Source organism: Pecten maximus, chromosome 11 (genome assembly GCF_902652985.1).
Source record: "Pecten maximus chromosome 11, xPecMax1.1, whole genome shotgun sequence".
NCBI lineage: Eukaryota > Metazoa > Mollusca > Bivalvia > Pectinida > Pectinidae > Pecten > Pecten maximus.
In genome coordinates this window covers 12,636,557-12,654,163 of record NC_047025.1, presented here as the reverse complement: position 1 = coordinate 12,654,163, position 17,607 = coordinate 12,636,557, and the positions used below count along the sequence as shown (strand labels likewise).

The 17,607-nt window shown below is 35.0% G+C and overlaps 2 protein-coding genes across 3 annotated transcripts in view; one reads left to right on the top strand and one right to left on the bottom strand.

The window, feature by feature from the left end:
• LOC117337339 (copine-3-like) overlaps window positions 1–6,297 on the bottom strand; it is a 48,264-nt gene extending 41,967 nt beyond the window's left edge. For both annotated transcript variants that reach the window (XM_033898263.1, XM_033898264.1), the window contains exons 1-8: window positions 6,221–6,297; window positions 4,235–4,396; window positions 3,605–3,784; window positions 3,151–3,225; window positions 2,325–2,399; window positions 1,421–1,504; window positions 869–958; window positions 363–458 (exon numbers count right to left, since the gene is read on the bottom strand). In XM_033898263.1, the coding sequence (XP_033754154.1) occupies window positions 363–458; window positions 869–958; window positions 1,421–1,504; window positions 2,325–2,399; window positions 3,151–3,225; window positions 3,605–3,784; window positions 4,235–4,384 (750 nt within the window). In that variant the 5' untranslated portion in view covers window positions 4,385–4,396; window positions 6,221–6,297. The remainder of the gene's footprint in view (window positions 1–362; window positions 459–868; window positions 959–1,420; window positions 1,505–2,324; window positions 2,400–3,150; window positions 3,226–3,604; window positions 3,785–4,234; window positions 4,397–6,220) is intronic.
• An 837-nt stretch (window positions 6,298–7,134) lies between these two features.
• LOC117337336 (kelch-like protein 26) lies at window positions 7,135–12,399 on the top strand. Its single transcript, XM_033898261.1, has 2 exons — window positions 7,135–7,247; window positions 8,202–12,399. The coding sequence occupies exon 2, from the start codon at window positions 8,298–8,300 to the stop codon at window positions 10,065–10,067; it is 1,770 nt and encodes a 589-aa protein (XP_033754152.1). The 5' UTR covers window positions 7,135–7,247; window positions 8,202–8,297; the 3' UTR covers window positions 10,068–12,399.
• The last annotated feature ends 5,208 nt before the right edge of the window (window positions 12,400–17,607 follow it).

Here is a 17,607-nt window from a genome sequence, read left to right as displayed (position 1 = left end):
TGAAAATAATAAAATTTGTGTTAAAAAATCTCTTGCATTGGAGGTATCCGTTTATTTTGACAATGCAGTTCGTCAAATTTTAACTGTAACATTTCAGGCTTACATCATGATGGACCTGCGGATATTAATTCAGGCTTTGAATGTCTGTGTCAAGGCTTGTCCAAAAGTAACATAAAATCATTAGGTCTGCCATTATTTTATAAAGGAACTCTGGTCCAACTGTTTGTACTGTGATAAATGAAAACAGCCTATAACTTGATGTGTATCTTTATGCTTTATGCATCTAAGCAAAGCAGACAAATCAGATTAGGGGGCAAATAAAATTTACAAGAATCAAAATCCAAAAACACAAAAACACCTACCTCCTGTTTCGACGCTCCCATCATATCTTTGACAGTCGTTTTAAATCCACCGATCAGGTCATGTGACCCATCATTGTCCCAATCGTACACATCAAACTAGAAACAAGAGGTCACATGACATAGAATACAAGTACATGTATATGATTTTTTTTTTTTAATTTAAAATTATGAACTGAGATATGCTGTAGCTGTTAAAAGGGGACTAACAGTTTGCAGTTATTCAAGTCAAAACTATTTCAAAGGCATTAAATTTCGTTCAAAACCTTCTGATAAACATTCTGCAGTAAAAACTTATATACAGCTGCTTATAGAATTAACCATGACAATAGTATGCAATATATACATTGAGGTCAAGCAGTATTGCCATGCAGATTTTAAAAGTTTCAAAAATTTCCATTCAACATTTTGACAATGTTGTCATTGTTATTAAATTCTCATTGTAATGAAGAGATGAAAGTGTTTTTTTAAGAGATAAGTGTTGAAATGGTTTGATACATGTGGCCTACCTTGATTTCCTTGGAATGGTCTCCGCTACATAAGGCATGAACAGGTACAGTAAATGGCCTCCACGAAGGATTCAATGTATTCTTTATAACCTGTCACCAAACCACAAATATCTTAAGTAAGATAAACATTTCAACATTTGATACTTTAGAGTTAAGAATTTATTCTTGAAACAAATAAGTAACTCTAAGCTTTAAAATTCACAGAAGAACCGAGAATTTACACTTCCTATTTTATAGCATTTAACTCTTAAGACTAAGATGTTGGGCACATAGTGTGAGAAGGATGGATGGACTGACAATTTGGTTCTATAATCCACCCGAATCGGTTGATGTAGGAGCTAAATAAAATAAAATTTTCTGCAACATATAACACCAGTAAAAACTATCTGCTTTCTACTAACTCGACCTATAGGGAGATGTTCTCTTAGCTAAATCTATATAGTGTTAGACTAGGAAGGCCAGTGTTCAGGGTTCTATCACAGGCAGACACATTGAAATAAATAAAATTACTGGTAAAATAAGATCTCTGTTAAAACTTGTTTTTACAAATACCTCAGTTCGGTGTGTGACCTGCCAGGATCCATCAGGACTTTGTCTTTGAATTTCAATGTACGGGTCTGACTTTCCCATGAAATCCTGTAATGTTTATAAAAAACTCTTCAGTATCATTTATATACTGTCAAACTGAAAAATTTTTTTACTTGTAAACTTGATGTTAAGTTCATGACATGGACGGTGAAATTGAATTGACATCTCATAAAGCATACCAGAGTTGTCCCCCTTGGATTTTTATTAAAAAAAAAAAAATTACTTGACGTTCAGATGTTATATAAAATATGGGCGATTTCAGTGAAACTTGAATATAATGGATGAGGTAAATTACAAAATGTATTACTTCGTTATGAACATTGATCCAGCTTAATGATCCAGTCCCTTTTGTGAAAAAAGATAAGATTAACTCCATTTTTATTGCTGTTTAACAACTTTGCAAGAGTCAAGCTGTCAAGGGAGATGCTCACAAAAGAAGAGAACAAGAATGTTCTGTAATTTTATGTAAAATTTGAATTTCAATTTATATATGAATTAAACTGCAATTCAGTTTATGTACAAATTAAATTACAAATTCAATTTACTGGGCATATAAATTAAACTGCAAATTCAATTGATATATAAATTAAACTGCAAATTCAAACAGAAATGCACAGAATAGCCCATATACACTGTAATATACCTATACACTAACAGAAATACAACACTAATAACTGAAATATAGTTTTCAGAAAACTCACAAAAAATAGTGTACACAATATATCTAAAAGCTTAAACTGATTACTACTCCTGTTACAAATCATAAATTGTTTAAATTCTTATCAATTTTATAAGTTATATTTTAATTTGAAATAGTTGTTCTTTTTACATGAGTGTAATTAACTATTGATGATCAGACATTATTTACCTTATTGTCAAGTTTCTTTGCATTAAATGACATATGAGCTAATTCACCACCTTCCTTCATCTCTTCCGAACGAATCTGAAAAAAAAAGAAGAAAAAAACATGATTCATGAAATGAACAATATACCGTCAAAATCTTACTCTGGTATTAAACCTTGATAAATGAAATATCTGCACCCTGAACAAATATGTAAGTGAAAATTCCTGATGAATCGAATATTCTATCAATGTCAAAACTTTTTTGAGTAATATTTTCAAATGAAGTGAAAACCTTGACAAAACTGTAGAAGGATATTATTGTCAACAGGAATATGGGCTGTATTTCATTAAGGACAAATTATGGACAATGCCCAACTCACTGAAGTTTCTCTCTATATCATCATTCATTTTTGAGAAGCAGCGATTACCAAGATTTTCAACATGTACTAGAAAAGAATGCAGTGGGGTCTGAATTCCACTATTGAGAACCTTGACTATTTTTCATGACTCCAGATGACTCAAAATGGATAACAAATTTCCCAGGACGACAGATTTGACAACAATCTTAAATATGACTCCAGTCTGAATTTGATTTATGACAACATTTGCCCCACTCACAACTCATCTGTTGAAATCCTGCCTCAATATGATTTCAGTATTGGTGATATCACACGAAAAACTATTCATCCTGAGTGGTCCAACAGGAATCGAACCCTGGTCTCTGATGTGATAATCCATGGTTCTACCTTCTGAGCTCCATCAGCTGAGTGACAGAGACCGTGATAGTGAACACTGTGTATAGGCCACACTGACCTGATCCACTTCCATGCATCCTATACAATTTACTTACCGTGATCATTGAACCGCCCATTGGATGGCCATTTTTCTTCTTCAGTGGTTCAACAAGAGGATTTCTGGACACAATCTACATTAAAATAACAGACAAAGGTTATATTGAGATTTAACAGCTATTTTTTTTTAAAATTTTATAGAACTGAAATTTATTGTGATAATCTGTGTATCACGAAGTATTGAATTGATACCAGACAGTTTTTAGTTTACTGCTTGTACCTAATTATAAGAGACTTAGACAGTGATAATAAAACAGGTGGCCTATAGTCCAGTCACGTAGTCTCAACCCTCGGGATAAGATTTTTGAGGATCAGCACTACGTGTAAACCTTGATGATGAATTTGAAACATTTCTGTATATATGACACAGGACTGATAGTTTCTATTAGTCTGAAATAGTGATTGATGTTAAAATATTTGTCAGATATAGAATGATAGGCCTTAGGATCTTACCGTGGCAAGGTTACACTTAATTTCTCCTAGGAAATCGTCATCGGTCAGTTGTGGTGATTTGTTGTCAATGTCAAAAACTTGGACCTTCACTTTCTGAACTTCTTCAAAAAAGTAGTCGATCACAAATGTCTTGGTGAATTTGGGGTCATGGCAATTCTCGATGTTTTCTGTTCTTCCCAACTGTAAAACACATTAAGTAAGATACTGATAAACCCAAACTTTCTGTGTTTTAAATGGTTTCTTTTTAATAATTTCAAGGCTTGTCAAATATATCTTCAACTAAATCTATATACATGTGTGTATATATATATATATATATATGGGTCAAAGAAATAAAATTTGACATTTTCAGTGTCCGCACTGTTGGAACTACTTCTTTGCTCCATGTATATACATAATATATACCTATATTATATATACCTGGTATAATACAAGCATGTATATAACTTAAAATTAAACAGATGTACAGTATTGAATTATTTAACAGACATGAAAATTAAGATAATTCTTTTAATTCATTCAAACATTAAATTTGCAAAAATTTAGGAAACAAATTGGCGAAGATTGCAACAGGATCACATCTCACCAGAAAAATATTTAATCTAAAAAATGAAAAAATAAAGATCTCACCTCTTCCCAACGGCCTTTCCTTTCTAACAGGAACACTGCACAGGGGTCTGACTTTGAAGATGTGTCTTTCTTCAGTAGACTCTGGCACTCAACTCTGAGTTCAACTCTGGACACAGGTCCACGACTTTGACTTGCACCTGGGTACGCCATTCTGTACAGTCACTGGAAAACAAGAGCTGTTTCAGTAAGGCAGATAACATGAAATAACTTCCTTTAGCTTTATATACATGTATGAGGCGGTCAGTTTTGGCAATCAGTCCTACATTTGCAGACAGTTTATCAGTACTTGGTTACATATCTGCTATCCCCACTCCCTTTACTCTCCATGTCTCTCCTAGTTAGTGTTCTCTCTCCTCTCGACCCTGCATGTGTGCATCCAGGATAATCCTATCCCTTCCCCATCCAGGGGAGTCCAATCCCTTCACTATCCATGGTAGCTTTCTAAACTTCACAATCCAAGAGAGTTCCCCTTTACTCCCTCCTGAGGAACTCTATATATCCATCAATGTTCTCCTATTGCACTAGCAACATCTTGCAATATCATGTTTATACTTAAGTTTACTAACTTTCATTCTGTCATGCCCCTCATGTACATACTGTATACCTGGTAATTTTCGCCCCCGTTTAATTTTCGCCATTTTCGCCCTTTGATGATAGGGTGAATTTAAGATGATGGCGAAAATTTCAAGCTCAATTGCAGGATTTACAAGTTATCATACATAGGCTAATTGTAGTCGGATCAAAAACATACCCTCGTACTTTTCAAGTGTGTTTTATTCTATATAATTACAACACGTGTTATATATTTACACTAAATCATTAAAATAATTTATTGTTTTATTCCAATCTATGCATGTGAAATAAAATATAGATCTAAATATAAGCCTAATAAATTTGCAATATCATGTAGAGTTAAATCGGGAATATGGGCTAAGACAGCGTACTAGGTTTAGGGCTAAGACAGCATACTAGGTTTAGTATATTTGATTTTTGAAAAAAAAACTATCAATACTAAGTAACTTTAAAATCCAGTCATTTTTTTAAATCACAAAATAGCATCAAATTCTTGCCATTGTGAAGACTGATTTTATGAGTTCATCGTCGCTTACGGCTTCCATCGATGACAAATGAACAAGACAAAACACTGGTCAGTATTAAGTCACGGCACGGTGAACTTACCACTCATAGTGTTTGCTAAAATCGACCATGCATACCCGATACGTTTTGAATCAATATAGGCTAAAAGTAAATCTGAACACAGGTTAACGTTGTATATTTCAAACCTGATTAATTTCACACCTCAGCGGGATATGCAAAGAAACTTGATAAATCCCAAGTGTTCCGAGTGCAATTGTATCGAGAATTCCGAACAGAATTTTCCGGATTGTAAACGAGGAAAAGTCATTTCTTAAAAGTTGTTTAGGGCGAAATTAAAATGGGGCGAATATCTGTTCTGTTGCTCAAGGGCGAAAATAACCTGGGGCAAAAAATACCAGGTATACAGTACATGTATAGTGGCTATACGTTACCCCAATCAACTCCCAGTCCCCTGATCTACATGGGTATTGTTCCTTGTCATGTTTAATTTTACACCTGCTAACTTTGCAGGTGATACCTCCTTGTCTTATTTGTAAGGTAATTCATTATCAGCAGTCTCTGACATGCTAACCACACAGGACCAATTAACAACCTATTTTGTTACATATAATATTGTTAGACGTGCATTCCATGCTATATATTTTTAGATATATTGGACTGTGGACAGAATTGCAAATATACATAGACAGATCTAACTACTGTTGTAACGGAAAGAATTTCTCATTCGAAGTGCGTTTCCGCTACTGTATGTTCAGTAGGGAACCCACCTGTACCAGTATCGCTATCATGACTGCTAAGTGAGCAGCATCAGTGACATCCGTTGCAATCTAAACCTAGCAAGTGAAACCGATTAAAGACAACATAGATAAACAAACAAGCTTATATTACCAGCACAGTTGATAGGACCGGTCTTACGAAATTCCTCCCTGTCTTCCTACTTTGCGTCAGTTTCCCGGAAGTTAGAGATCGGAAGTTTGGAATTTGGTCAGGTATTTGTAAACGCTTGTAATAAGATATAGATGAAAAATCGTACGCCGTCCCCATTCTCGTTCGGTTCCCCACGAACTGTGTATATCAGGTACATGTATATACAAGTCTCTGATCCTACCAATGGGAATTACAATACTCCATTTTTTAATGTGTAACGTGTGTAGCATTTTAATGTGTAACATCAGAGACCTATATACTAAATAATATATATATAGGTCTCTGGTAACATGTAGAACCTTCAGCCACCCATTGGTAGGATTAATTGTAACAATAAAGAATGATACCGGCTTCTATGACAAGAGCACAATTTTATATAAAAGCTAATTTACGATTTATATTATTATACAGTATATTTGATGAAACTATACAGTTCTAATATAATGATTGATTATTGAAATAATAGAAAGTTAAGAATAAAGCGATTAGAATATTGATATTGAGTCATAATATTCAGAGCAGAATCATAAGGAGAAACCACAGGCATCTGCTTCTGGCTAGTATTAATAGAAGAAATATAGTATACAAGCAGACGCCTGTGGAGATACAGATTTCATTTTGCCAAACCAGAGACTTAATATATACGTCTCTGGCCAAACAGCATTACATAAAATTGCACATTGGCAGAGAACATTTATAATTAATCAAACTTTTTATTTCATTACATATGCAGCAAGACTTACTTTATTTACAAAGAAAAGAAAAAATGAAGTAGATAGACCACAAACCGAAAGCCTACCTGTTTGGGCCGGGTCCAGGAACGACGTACAACATTTTCCTTATCTAAAAACTAAGCGTCAAAGTGACTACGTAAACAAAACCAAGATGGAGGTTGTATTGTCGGCCACTTCAAGCTTTCTCAAAATATTTGAATTGATTCAGGAAATGTTTATCTTTTGTCAAACATTTGAGTGATTTACAATCCTTGGTAAGTTAATATATTAAGGTAATATTATCACTTAAGTTTTTAGCCTAATGCATACTAAATATAATATGTCGTCTGAGACACTCCGACTGATGACGCAAGGACTACCCTCTATTAGCACTGATTAGGTCCCTATTTTGTCCTGTACCATGGGTAAGACTATTCAAAACCGATGATAAAAATCATAACCTGGGCAAAACGTTGTAATAAAGATACTTTGACATTTTAACTACTTTTGTATATCTACATTATCGCAAAATGTTTACTTTCGGTTTACTGATAAAACTTGTACAAAATTACAATCACAAGACAAAGCAAATGCAAATATTAATTTCAAATATAAATATCAAATCAGGCATTTTCTTTAAATTAGCTGACCATCACAATGTTTGTTTCGATTTTTTATTTTCTAAGAATATTATACATTATTTATATTTAACGTTGAGGTAGAAATCAGAGGAAAATACTACTAGGGCTTTTAGTACTGTACAGGCATGTTATATATTAATTACACTTTAAAAGTCCCAGTCTCTGTATATGTCATACAGTTTTTTTGTTGTTGGGTTGGGTTGGGTTGGGGGGGTGATAACTGGCCAAGTGACTTCATATTTGAAAGTGTATTTTTTTATCAAGTCAAATCGTTTATATCTATGTAATAAATAACACCTACTAGTATTGCTTATTTCAATTATCTTTTTATCCTGCTATGTTATACTTTCAATGTTCTTTCTACGTCATGTAGGAGAATAATTTCTGCAGTCAAAATATATCCAGATTTCCGATGTACGTGTATATATAAAAGCGTCGGATCTAGAGGTACAGATTGAGAGACATCACACTTACTGGAGATGTGTTGTGTTGTAGTTGTCTTCATTGTACTGTGTATGGTATTAATGTATGATGATATGATATACACAAGGAAACATTTGTTAATAGTCTTTTTTCATCAATTTTCAGGTGATTTTAAAGAAAGCTGTGTAGTCAAATTGGAAATCAAATAGTCTATATTGTGATATTATGTGGATGTTTGAGTTATAATTCCTGGTAGTGAAGATGCCATTTTCACCAAAGAAACACTTTGCAGGAGTGTCATATAACATGACATTCGGGTCAAGAAATGATAAGGAAAGAGAACGATTGCTTTCTATGCCAATGACAGCCAAAAACCACTTGGGAAAACTGGCAGAAAATCTGAAGGACATGAGAGAGAAGGAGATCTTATGTGACTATTACCTGAAAGCTGGTAGCACAAGCCTGCCTGTTCATAAGGTCGTAATGGCCGCTTCCAGTGACTACTTCCTTACAATGCTGACAACCAACATGCGTGAGAGTCGTGAGTCTGAAGTCAATCTCAAAGGGGTAACAGCGTGTGCTTTAACTGTCATTGTAGAATTTGCATATACAGGGATTTTAAAACTCAACATGGAGAATGTAGAGGAAGTTCTGGCCGGTGCAACACACTTGCAGGTTAATGACGCTGTGAAGCTTTGTAGTCGCTACATAGAAACATCCATTACCCCTAAAAACTGTGTAGATGTTCTGAATTTGGCAGAGCTGTTCAGTTTGGAAACTACAACAAGGATTGCAAGAAAATTCATCCTGGAAAATTTTGAGAATGTTGCTCAGTCCGAACAATACCAGTTGCTGACTCAAATGCAGCTCGGTGAGATGCTCCAGGCCAACTCACTCAAAGTGATCTCTGAGTACAAGTTGTTTGAGTTAGTTCTACGTTGGGTTAACCACATGCCAGACATGCGCGAGGCTTTTGTCCCAGAACTGATGAAGTATGTACGTTTACCTCTCTTATCGGGGGAGGAACTAGTCGATAAGGTCAGTCGGGTCGATATCATGAAGAAGAATAAAAATTGTTTAGATTTACTGACTGAAGCTAAAGATTACCACATCCTCATCGGTAAACAACCACTGAACCAGTCGGCTAGGACACAGGTGAGATCCGACTCCAAGAGTCTGGTGATGTGCTATGGGCAATGTCTGGAAGGCTATCCTATAAATGACAGTCATCGTCTGACTCGAGTTCTACTCAAAGACCCCATAGCTCCACTCTATAACCCCTGTGTAACGGTTGTCGACAATTTCATGTATGCGTGCGGTGGCAAGTATGACAACCAAGCTAGTAATGAGATAGCTACAGCTCGGTGTTTCCGATACGATCCAAGGTTCGATACATGGTATGAACTTGCTTCTATGATAGAACCAAGACGAGACTTCGCTATGGTGGGTCTTGAGGGTAGCATATATGCTATAGGTGGACAGGATGAAAATAAAATGATGAACACAGTTGAATGTTACAGTATTGCCCAGAATGAGTGGGACCGTAAAAGCTCACTACACGAACAGGTGTATGGTCACGCGGCGGCAGTATGTGAGGGCAAAATATATGTTTCAGGTGGTCAGGTATTTTCTGTCACCAGTAAAAAACTTTATGTATATAACTTGGTGGACGATTCTTGGGAGGAGCGTACAAACATGTTGTATCCGCGGATACATCATGTTATGGAAGAAGTCCGGGGTCAGTTGTATTGTATCGGGGGAAGTGGACATGGGGGTCTCATCTTCCCCACCATCACACCAACTGTAGAGAGCTACAACCCACAGACAAATCAATGGACGCTGTGTAAGCCACACACCAGTATCGTTGACTCCGGATCCTGTGTTGTGAATGACAAAGTGTATATGGTCGGTGGGGCATTCATTGATGGGATCACTATCTACAACCCTGCATCAGATGACCTTACCCTCTCTCATGCCACAATCTTGTCTGGTAAGGCATGTGGCATCCTAGTACACCCACACTATGTTTGACCCTCCGACGTTCAATAGCAGCATTGTTATTGTATTTATCCCATAATAAGCTCAGTAGCCAACACATAAACTTTCACTTAATTATCTTGGAAATGAATTTATTGCAGGACAATGATATAAAATTTGTTATTTTGTCAGCAACTCCAAGAGACAGGAGTCTTTTATACACGACATGGACTTATTAGGGGATAAATACAGTAACCTCATGAAATACTGATTCAATATATTGTGACTGGCTTTTAAAGGAAACATTTACGCTATGTTTTAATCATTATAGTCCTAGGGGATTGTAATTAATTATCTTAACGAATTGTGATACAAGTTATCATCTCTTATTAATTACTGTATTTCTGCAAATAAGCCCCTTCTTCATTTTAGCAGAATCATCAATTTTAAAATACATTTGTAATAAATAAAAAATTAAAGTGGTTCACAAATATGGTAAGCCCTCCCCAAACATTTATACTTTTACATGAGTGGAGGGGCTTATTTGAGGATTAATGCGGTAATATTGATTGCAGATTTTCTGAATGTGTGTAAAATACGTAATACATATAATGCCAGTATATCGTAGGGAATTCAAATGAATACATCAAAATTAAAATGAAACAAAGTTGAAGATATAAGTCAACTTAATCATGTATCTTCTTATATTTTCCTCGGTAATATTTTTGACCCAAAGAGGATATTAACTTTCAACATATTTCATGAAAGCATATCAACTGAATTCTTGATATCTGTTGTGCACTTTTCATACCAATGAATGTGTTCAAATCTTTGATATTTTAATCTCGAGCTCCTGCTCGATTACATTAACCTTTTCAGTCAAATCTCAAAAGTTAATTGTCTACATTGTTTAACTTATAATTGTTTTGTCAACATTTTTCTTTCAAATGTATACATGTAACAGGAAATAAACTGTTATAGCCATACATACCTGGTAATCTATTTGTACAGTTCAGTTGTGTGTGTTATCCTGGAAATGATTCAGTTATCTGCTATTTCATCAACTTCCTGAATTTCAATAGCTAAATTTCCTTCCTATTTATTTGAATTATATATAATTAGACATCATGTGACATGCATATATTGGTTCAATATAAGTCATGATTTCAGAAACCAAATTGGTTTTGTAAAAAAATACAAATTAAAGAAATCTAAATCAGACAATATATTGAGCATATTGATAAAAACTGCTTCATTTTGTGTGTTTCATACAAGCTATCGAATTTGAGAGCATTTTTTTATCCTCACTGTTTCAGCAAATTGTTGTAATTGATGTACACCGAGTGTAGACGACACTTGATGGACAGTGTAGTGGACACTTGATGGGCAGTGTACTAGGGGACACTTGATGGACAGTGTAGGGGACACTTGATGGACAGTGTAGGGGACACTTGATGGACAGTGTACTAGGGGACACTTGATGGACAGTGTAGGGGACACTTGATGGACAGTGTAGGGGACACTTGATGGACAGTGTAGGGGACACTTGATGGACAGTGTAGGGGACACTTGATGAACAGTGTAGGGGACACTTGATGGACAGTGTAGAGGGAACTTGATGAACAGTGTAGGGGATACTTGATGGACAGTGTAGAGGGAGCTTGATGGACAGTGTAGGGGATACTTGATGAACAGTGTAGGGGATACTTGATGCACAGTGTAGAGGGAGCTTGATGGACAGTGTAGGGGATACTTGATGGACAGTGTAGGGGATACTTGATGGACAGTGTAGTGGACACTTGATGGACAGTGTAGGGGACACTTGATGAACAGTGTAGGGGACACTTGATGAACAGTGTAGGGGACACTTGATGGACAGTGTAGGGACACTTGATGGACAGTGTAGGGGACACTTGATGGACAGTGTAGGGGACACTTGATGGACAGTGTAGGGGATAATTGATGGACAGTGTAGGGGATAATTGATGGGCAGTATATGGGGACACTTTAACAGATTCAGAGTAGAATACATTTGGCTGTTTGATGTAATGATGAAATATTGAAGAATGAAAGATTAATTGCTCGTTATTTAAAGGAAAATATTTTCTTCTTCTCTTTTTATTGAGGTTTAAAGGGTGTTTTATATGACAAGTACGAGTCAATGACAGGTGCTTATTGATTTGCATTGTTGTTTACATTATTATGTCAATGTTTTACAGTTGTGTCAGATTACAGATGTGTTTTAAATCTTGCTTAAGCAGTTGGACACTACATGTTATTGACTGTTTTTTGCAATTTGTTTTCCTTTTTAAATAAATAACTTATTGTTTTATTTAGCACTGCCATACATGTCCATACTGGTATTAAATAAAATGTACTAAAGATATGGATTTTTTGGTCTTATATCCCACATTTAGTAAAAGGGTGAAGGGTATATACATTTATTGCATTTTTGCCAGTGAAATACAGAAATTTATCGACCTAATAAAACTGATATTTTCACTGCAGCGATAAGCAGTGAAAATATAAGATTTTGCAGTGAAAATGTAAGATTTTGCAGTGAAAATATAAGATTTTGCAGTGAAAATATGAGTTTTCTGTTTTTGACGAATGAAAGCGTACCTTTGTATTCACCTCGTTGAAACTTGCCGGTTTTTCCAATCGAACCGCAGATAGGTAAATTGGTTATTTTGCTGTATTTCTGAAATTTTCAGACTAGTTCTTGACAAAATACTCACTTAACGTTAGCTAGTCATGCACAGATTCTCCTATAACAGCAGAAAACGCATAAATTGCGTTGATCAGTCCTTCCAAATGGTGCCGCAAGTTGATGTGGAGTAACGTCACAAATAGATGACGTCATTACTGATTCCCGCATTTTTTGACACTTTTAATTTTTCGATGTTTTTTATTTTATTTTTAAGTTTATGAAATGCAACAAAAAGAAAATTGATTGGTTTCCCGTTAAATATAACATATATTTCACTCGTATGACAGAATATTTTGATATTTTTCACTCGTGCTTCGCACTCGTGAAAATATTGATATTCTGTCATACTCGTGAAATATAGGTTATATTAAATGGGAAACCATTCAATATCCTCTACATGTATGTATTAAACACTTTAAGGATGTATATAAGAGATCTCATGAACCTCAGTTCTACTTGGGGTGTATCTATGAGATATTTAAAAAAAGAGGCCCAGAGGGCCTTTATCGCTCACCTGGATTTCATGAGATATGAAACAAGAATGGTGATTAAGTATATTTGTCACTGGTATTGCTATGTCAATATATGATGCATTTTATATGGGTACGTGAGGTTTTTATGCCAAAAAATGCATTAATCCATGAAATGAAATTGATTTTGTATGGTAGCATCGTCATGGGGTGTCAACCCCAAAATTTGTACAATTTTGAATCCCTACCCCATGACCATGCTACCATACAAATGTGAGTGATATCCATTGCTTAGTTTCAGAGAAGAAGTTGTTTATATCAATTTAACCAAATAGACCTCTTTTGGTCCCGCCCCTCAGCCCCCAGGGGGTCGGCCCTGTCTTTTGTACAATTTTGAATCATTAACCAAAAGGAATGCTACCAGTCAAATATTACAGATATCGATTGCTTAGTTTCAGAGAAAAAGTTGTTTATATCAATTCTGCCAAAATGACCCCCTATGGCCCCGCCTCTTAGCTCCCTGGGGGTCAGCTCTGTCATTTGTATAATTTAGAATCCCTACCCCAGGGGGGTGCTACCAGGCAAATATGAGCGATATCCATTGCTTAGTTTGAGAGAAGAAGTTGTTTATATCAATTTAGCTAAATTGACCCCTTTTGGCCCCGCCCCTCAGCCCCCAGGGAAGTCGGCCCCACCATTTGTACAATTTTGAATCCAGACCCCAAAGGGATGCTCACAGTCAAATATGAGCAATATTTATTGCTTGGTTTCAGAGGAGAAGTTGTTCATATCAATTTAGCCAAATGACCCCTCTTGGCCCCGCCCCTCAGGCCCCCTGGGGGTCAGCCTCACATTTGTACAGTTTTGAATCAACACCTAATAGTGATGCTACCTGACAAATATGAGCGATAGACATTGCTCGGTTTCAGAGAAGAAGCCACTTATATCAATATAGCCCAATTGACCACATTTGGCCCCGCCCCTCAGGCCCCCAGGGGGTCAGCCCCACCATTTGTACAATTTTGAATCCCCACCTCATAGTGATGCTACCAGGCAAATAGGAGCAATATCCTTTGCTTGGTTTCAGAGAAGAAGTCATTAATATCAATATAGCTATATTGACCCCTTTTGGCCCCGCCCCTGAGACCCATGGGGGGTCAGCCCCACTATTTGTACAATTTTGAATCCCCACCCCATAGGGATGCTTCTGACCAAATTTGGTCAAATTCTGATCTGTGGTTATGAAGAAGAAGTCAATTGTTGACAGACGGACGGACGACGGACGGACCTTTGGACCAGGTGAGCTAAAAAAAAGTCATAATGTGGTCAATACATACACCTGGTATGATATCTTTTGGCGATATGGTTTATAATTTGAAATGTGTAGGCTCAACTATAGGTCTCGCTGTAGTAAATCAAAACTTCATAATCAATCCCAATATCTGTGTAAAATAATCCAACTGATAATGATCAAATATAGAATTTTTTGCTTCTAGAAAGCATAGTGATGTCCATCAAGTCAAAACTTTTGAAAAATAATGAGTTCCATATTTATATATCTAGTTTAAGCATTCCCTGTATTTTGATTTTTTCAAAACATATCAAATATTTAATCTAAATTTCCAATTATTGACTTGAAGAGGTACAGGATTTGTGCTGGTCATCATTTTTTCATGCAGTTATTCTGTAAAATGGCAAACCATGATTAAATCAAACTCTCTACTGTATATTTTGCGATTGTTCCAGTCCATCCGAGGTCGCTCATACTCAATTTTGTACAACCTTGTCTTGTTAACATTCTGATGTAAATTAACACTTGCGTACATAGGATAAATATTCGCTAGGTATTTTTTCCAAGATATATATAATGACCGCAATAAAGCGCAATTAAATCCCCGCAAATATTACCAGCTACATGTATATACTGTTAGTAACTGATTCAACACCAACATGAATCCTCCTATTGCTCGGTTTCATCTTACCGACTATAATCGGTGTTCTGTCTGCAATTTGCTTCTATAGAGCGCTTTGTAGATACATTTGTACCTACATTCATTGATTTGTAAATGTACTTGTTTTTATTTTGTTACGTGAAGTAAAACATTGTCTATCGAATTGCTCAGAAGAAACATGCACGTTATTCAGAGATGTTGTTTCATATCCGGTAAACTAATCATGTGGAACCAAGGACAAAGGAGGAGTTTGGATCACTGAAAGTTCAGATAGGTGATGTTTGCATAATGTATTGATTTAAAACAAAGGCCATTTTTCTTTAATTATATTTATTGACTAGTTTGTTTAAAAATTAACAAGAATATAATTTATATGCACATGTAAAAAAATTAATGGCAAATCATCTAAAAAAAAATTTTACTTACCAAAATATATTAATTATACATAATATATAAAATTCTTAACAAAAATATATTTGTCATTTCACTATCAGAAAAAACAGTATGAGATTTCAAAAGAGGATTAAAAAATCTTCAAAATATTAAGAAATATATTTCATTGAAAATTATAAAGACATTTCTATCTGTGGTGATGCAAAAAATGATAATCATGCTTTTCAGAATTATTTCCTAAATGTTTTAGAAATAACATTAGTAGATCTAAATTTTTAACACTACTGTATTTTGCTAGAGTATGGTTACATCAAGCTAACATATATATACTTGTATATCATTATATAATTACGAGTGACACTTTCACCAATATCATTTGTTTTTTTCCCCATTAATGTACCATAAAATCACACTTCATTATGCTTTTACAGTGTCATACCTAGTTGAATTTTTAGTATTTTAAAACATGAGCATGCGCAAGGATCTCTGGGATAGTTTGCCAGGCGGCGTCTATTGCAGTCCAGTAGAAATGCTAAAAAAATGCTCATTTTTCTGCAATAATTAAAACTCCAACCCTATATTAGGTAAAAAGTTTAGGGTGTACAGTTTTAATTATTGCAGAAAAATGAGCATTTTTTTAGCATTTCTACTGGACTGCAATAGACGCCGCCTGGCAAACTATCCCAGAGATCCTTGCGTAAACTATGAAAGGGAAGAGTGATGAGGGGGCATATTTCTGGATAAATGCAATAAAAGGAAAGTAGCTATACATGGATCAAACCTAGAATTCTAACATCACCTGCCATAGGCTTTATAGATGTTCCTGTGAAGGTATTAAGGACAGGGATTTAGTCCAAATGAAATCTGAATAACTTATCATTGTAGCTGATCATGAACTAATTTTAAAGCTTGAAATACAACCTTTTATCGCGTCATCTCAAATTGAAAGGAAATTACTCCAGTGGGAGAAGAAGAAAAAAAGAAAAAAAAAGTGGAACTCTTCTGAAACGAATGCCTTAATATTGGCAGCTGAACTAATTATTCAGCTAAGTAGTTTCATATTAATCAAGGAAGACAACTCCAGAAACAAAAAGTGGAACCCTTCTATGGACTTCTGGAGGAGGACAAGGATCTGGATACAGACGTCTGATAAAAATCTGTATCCAGAACACACCTATGTATCTATGTACATGATTATCAATATCGTTAATACAATATGGTACTTTAAGAGTTTTTTTTGACAAGACTGTGACATCTTAGTGTCATAATCAATTTATCTATGTATATAGAAAAGCAGATCATTTATAATATTTTATTATGCTCCTGCAGATAATGAAAATGACAAAATTAAAAAGAAAAATGCTTAAGATAAAGTGTTCCCAACTGTACAGACTTTTCAATACTAAAACAGGTATTCAAATAAATCAATACCCTGCTGAAGCTTAATTACCACACTCGCACACAAAAATTGATATGTGTAATTCTGTATCTTAACTGTTGCTGTGAATATTAATAAATTGATGTATTTTTAAAGATCCAAAATGTTTTGTACAAACTCAAACCTAATGTATTTGAATAATCCAAAATGTAATTGGCTATGAAAAATGATCTTTTTATTTTTAATTTTTAAATCATATGACTGATTGAATATCCACTTATCTGAACTACCAGTAACTAGAAGTTTGCCATAGGTTGAAGGTCCCTTCAGGTAAATAATTCCCAGCAATTATAACATTATGTTACATTGAACTATCAACATAACGAGCACCATGGCTGGTTAAGCGTAAGAAATATAGATGATATGCTTTATAGTCAAAATAGCCTGAAATGGAATTCCAACACTGGAATTTTCTTTAAAGTAAATATGTCTTCCACTTATAAATACTCTTTATAGTAAATGGGAAAATCACTGCAAGCTAGAAAAAAATGTCTCAAAATAAGAATTCTTTTTTGTTGGAGGTAATTAGCATACTGCATGGTACAGTCCACCTTAATATTCTGGTATTAATTGAAATAAAAAGTTTTATGTGCTTAAGAAATAACAGATTTTTTCAAATACCTGCAACAAT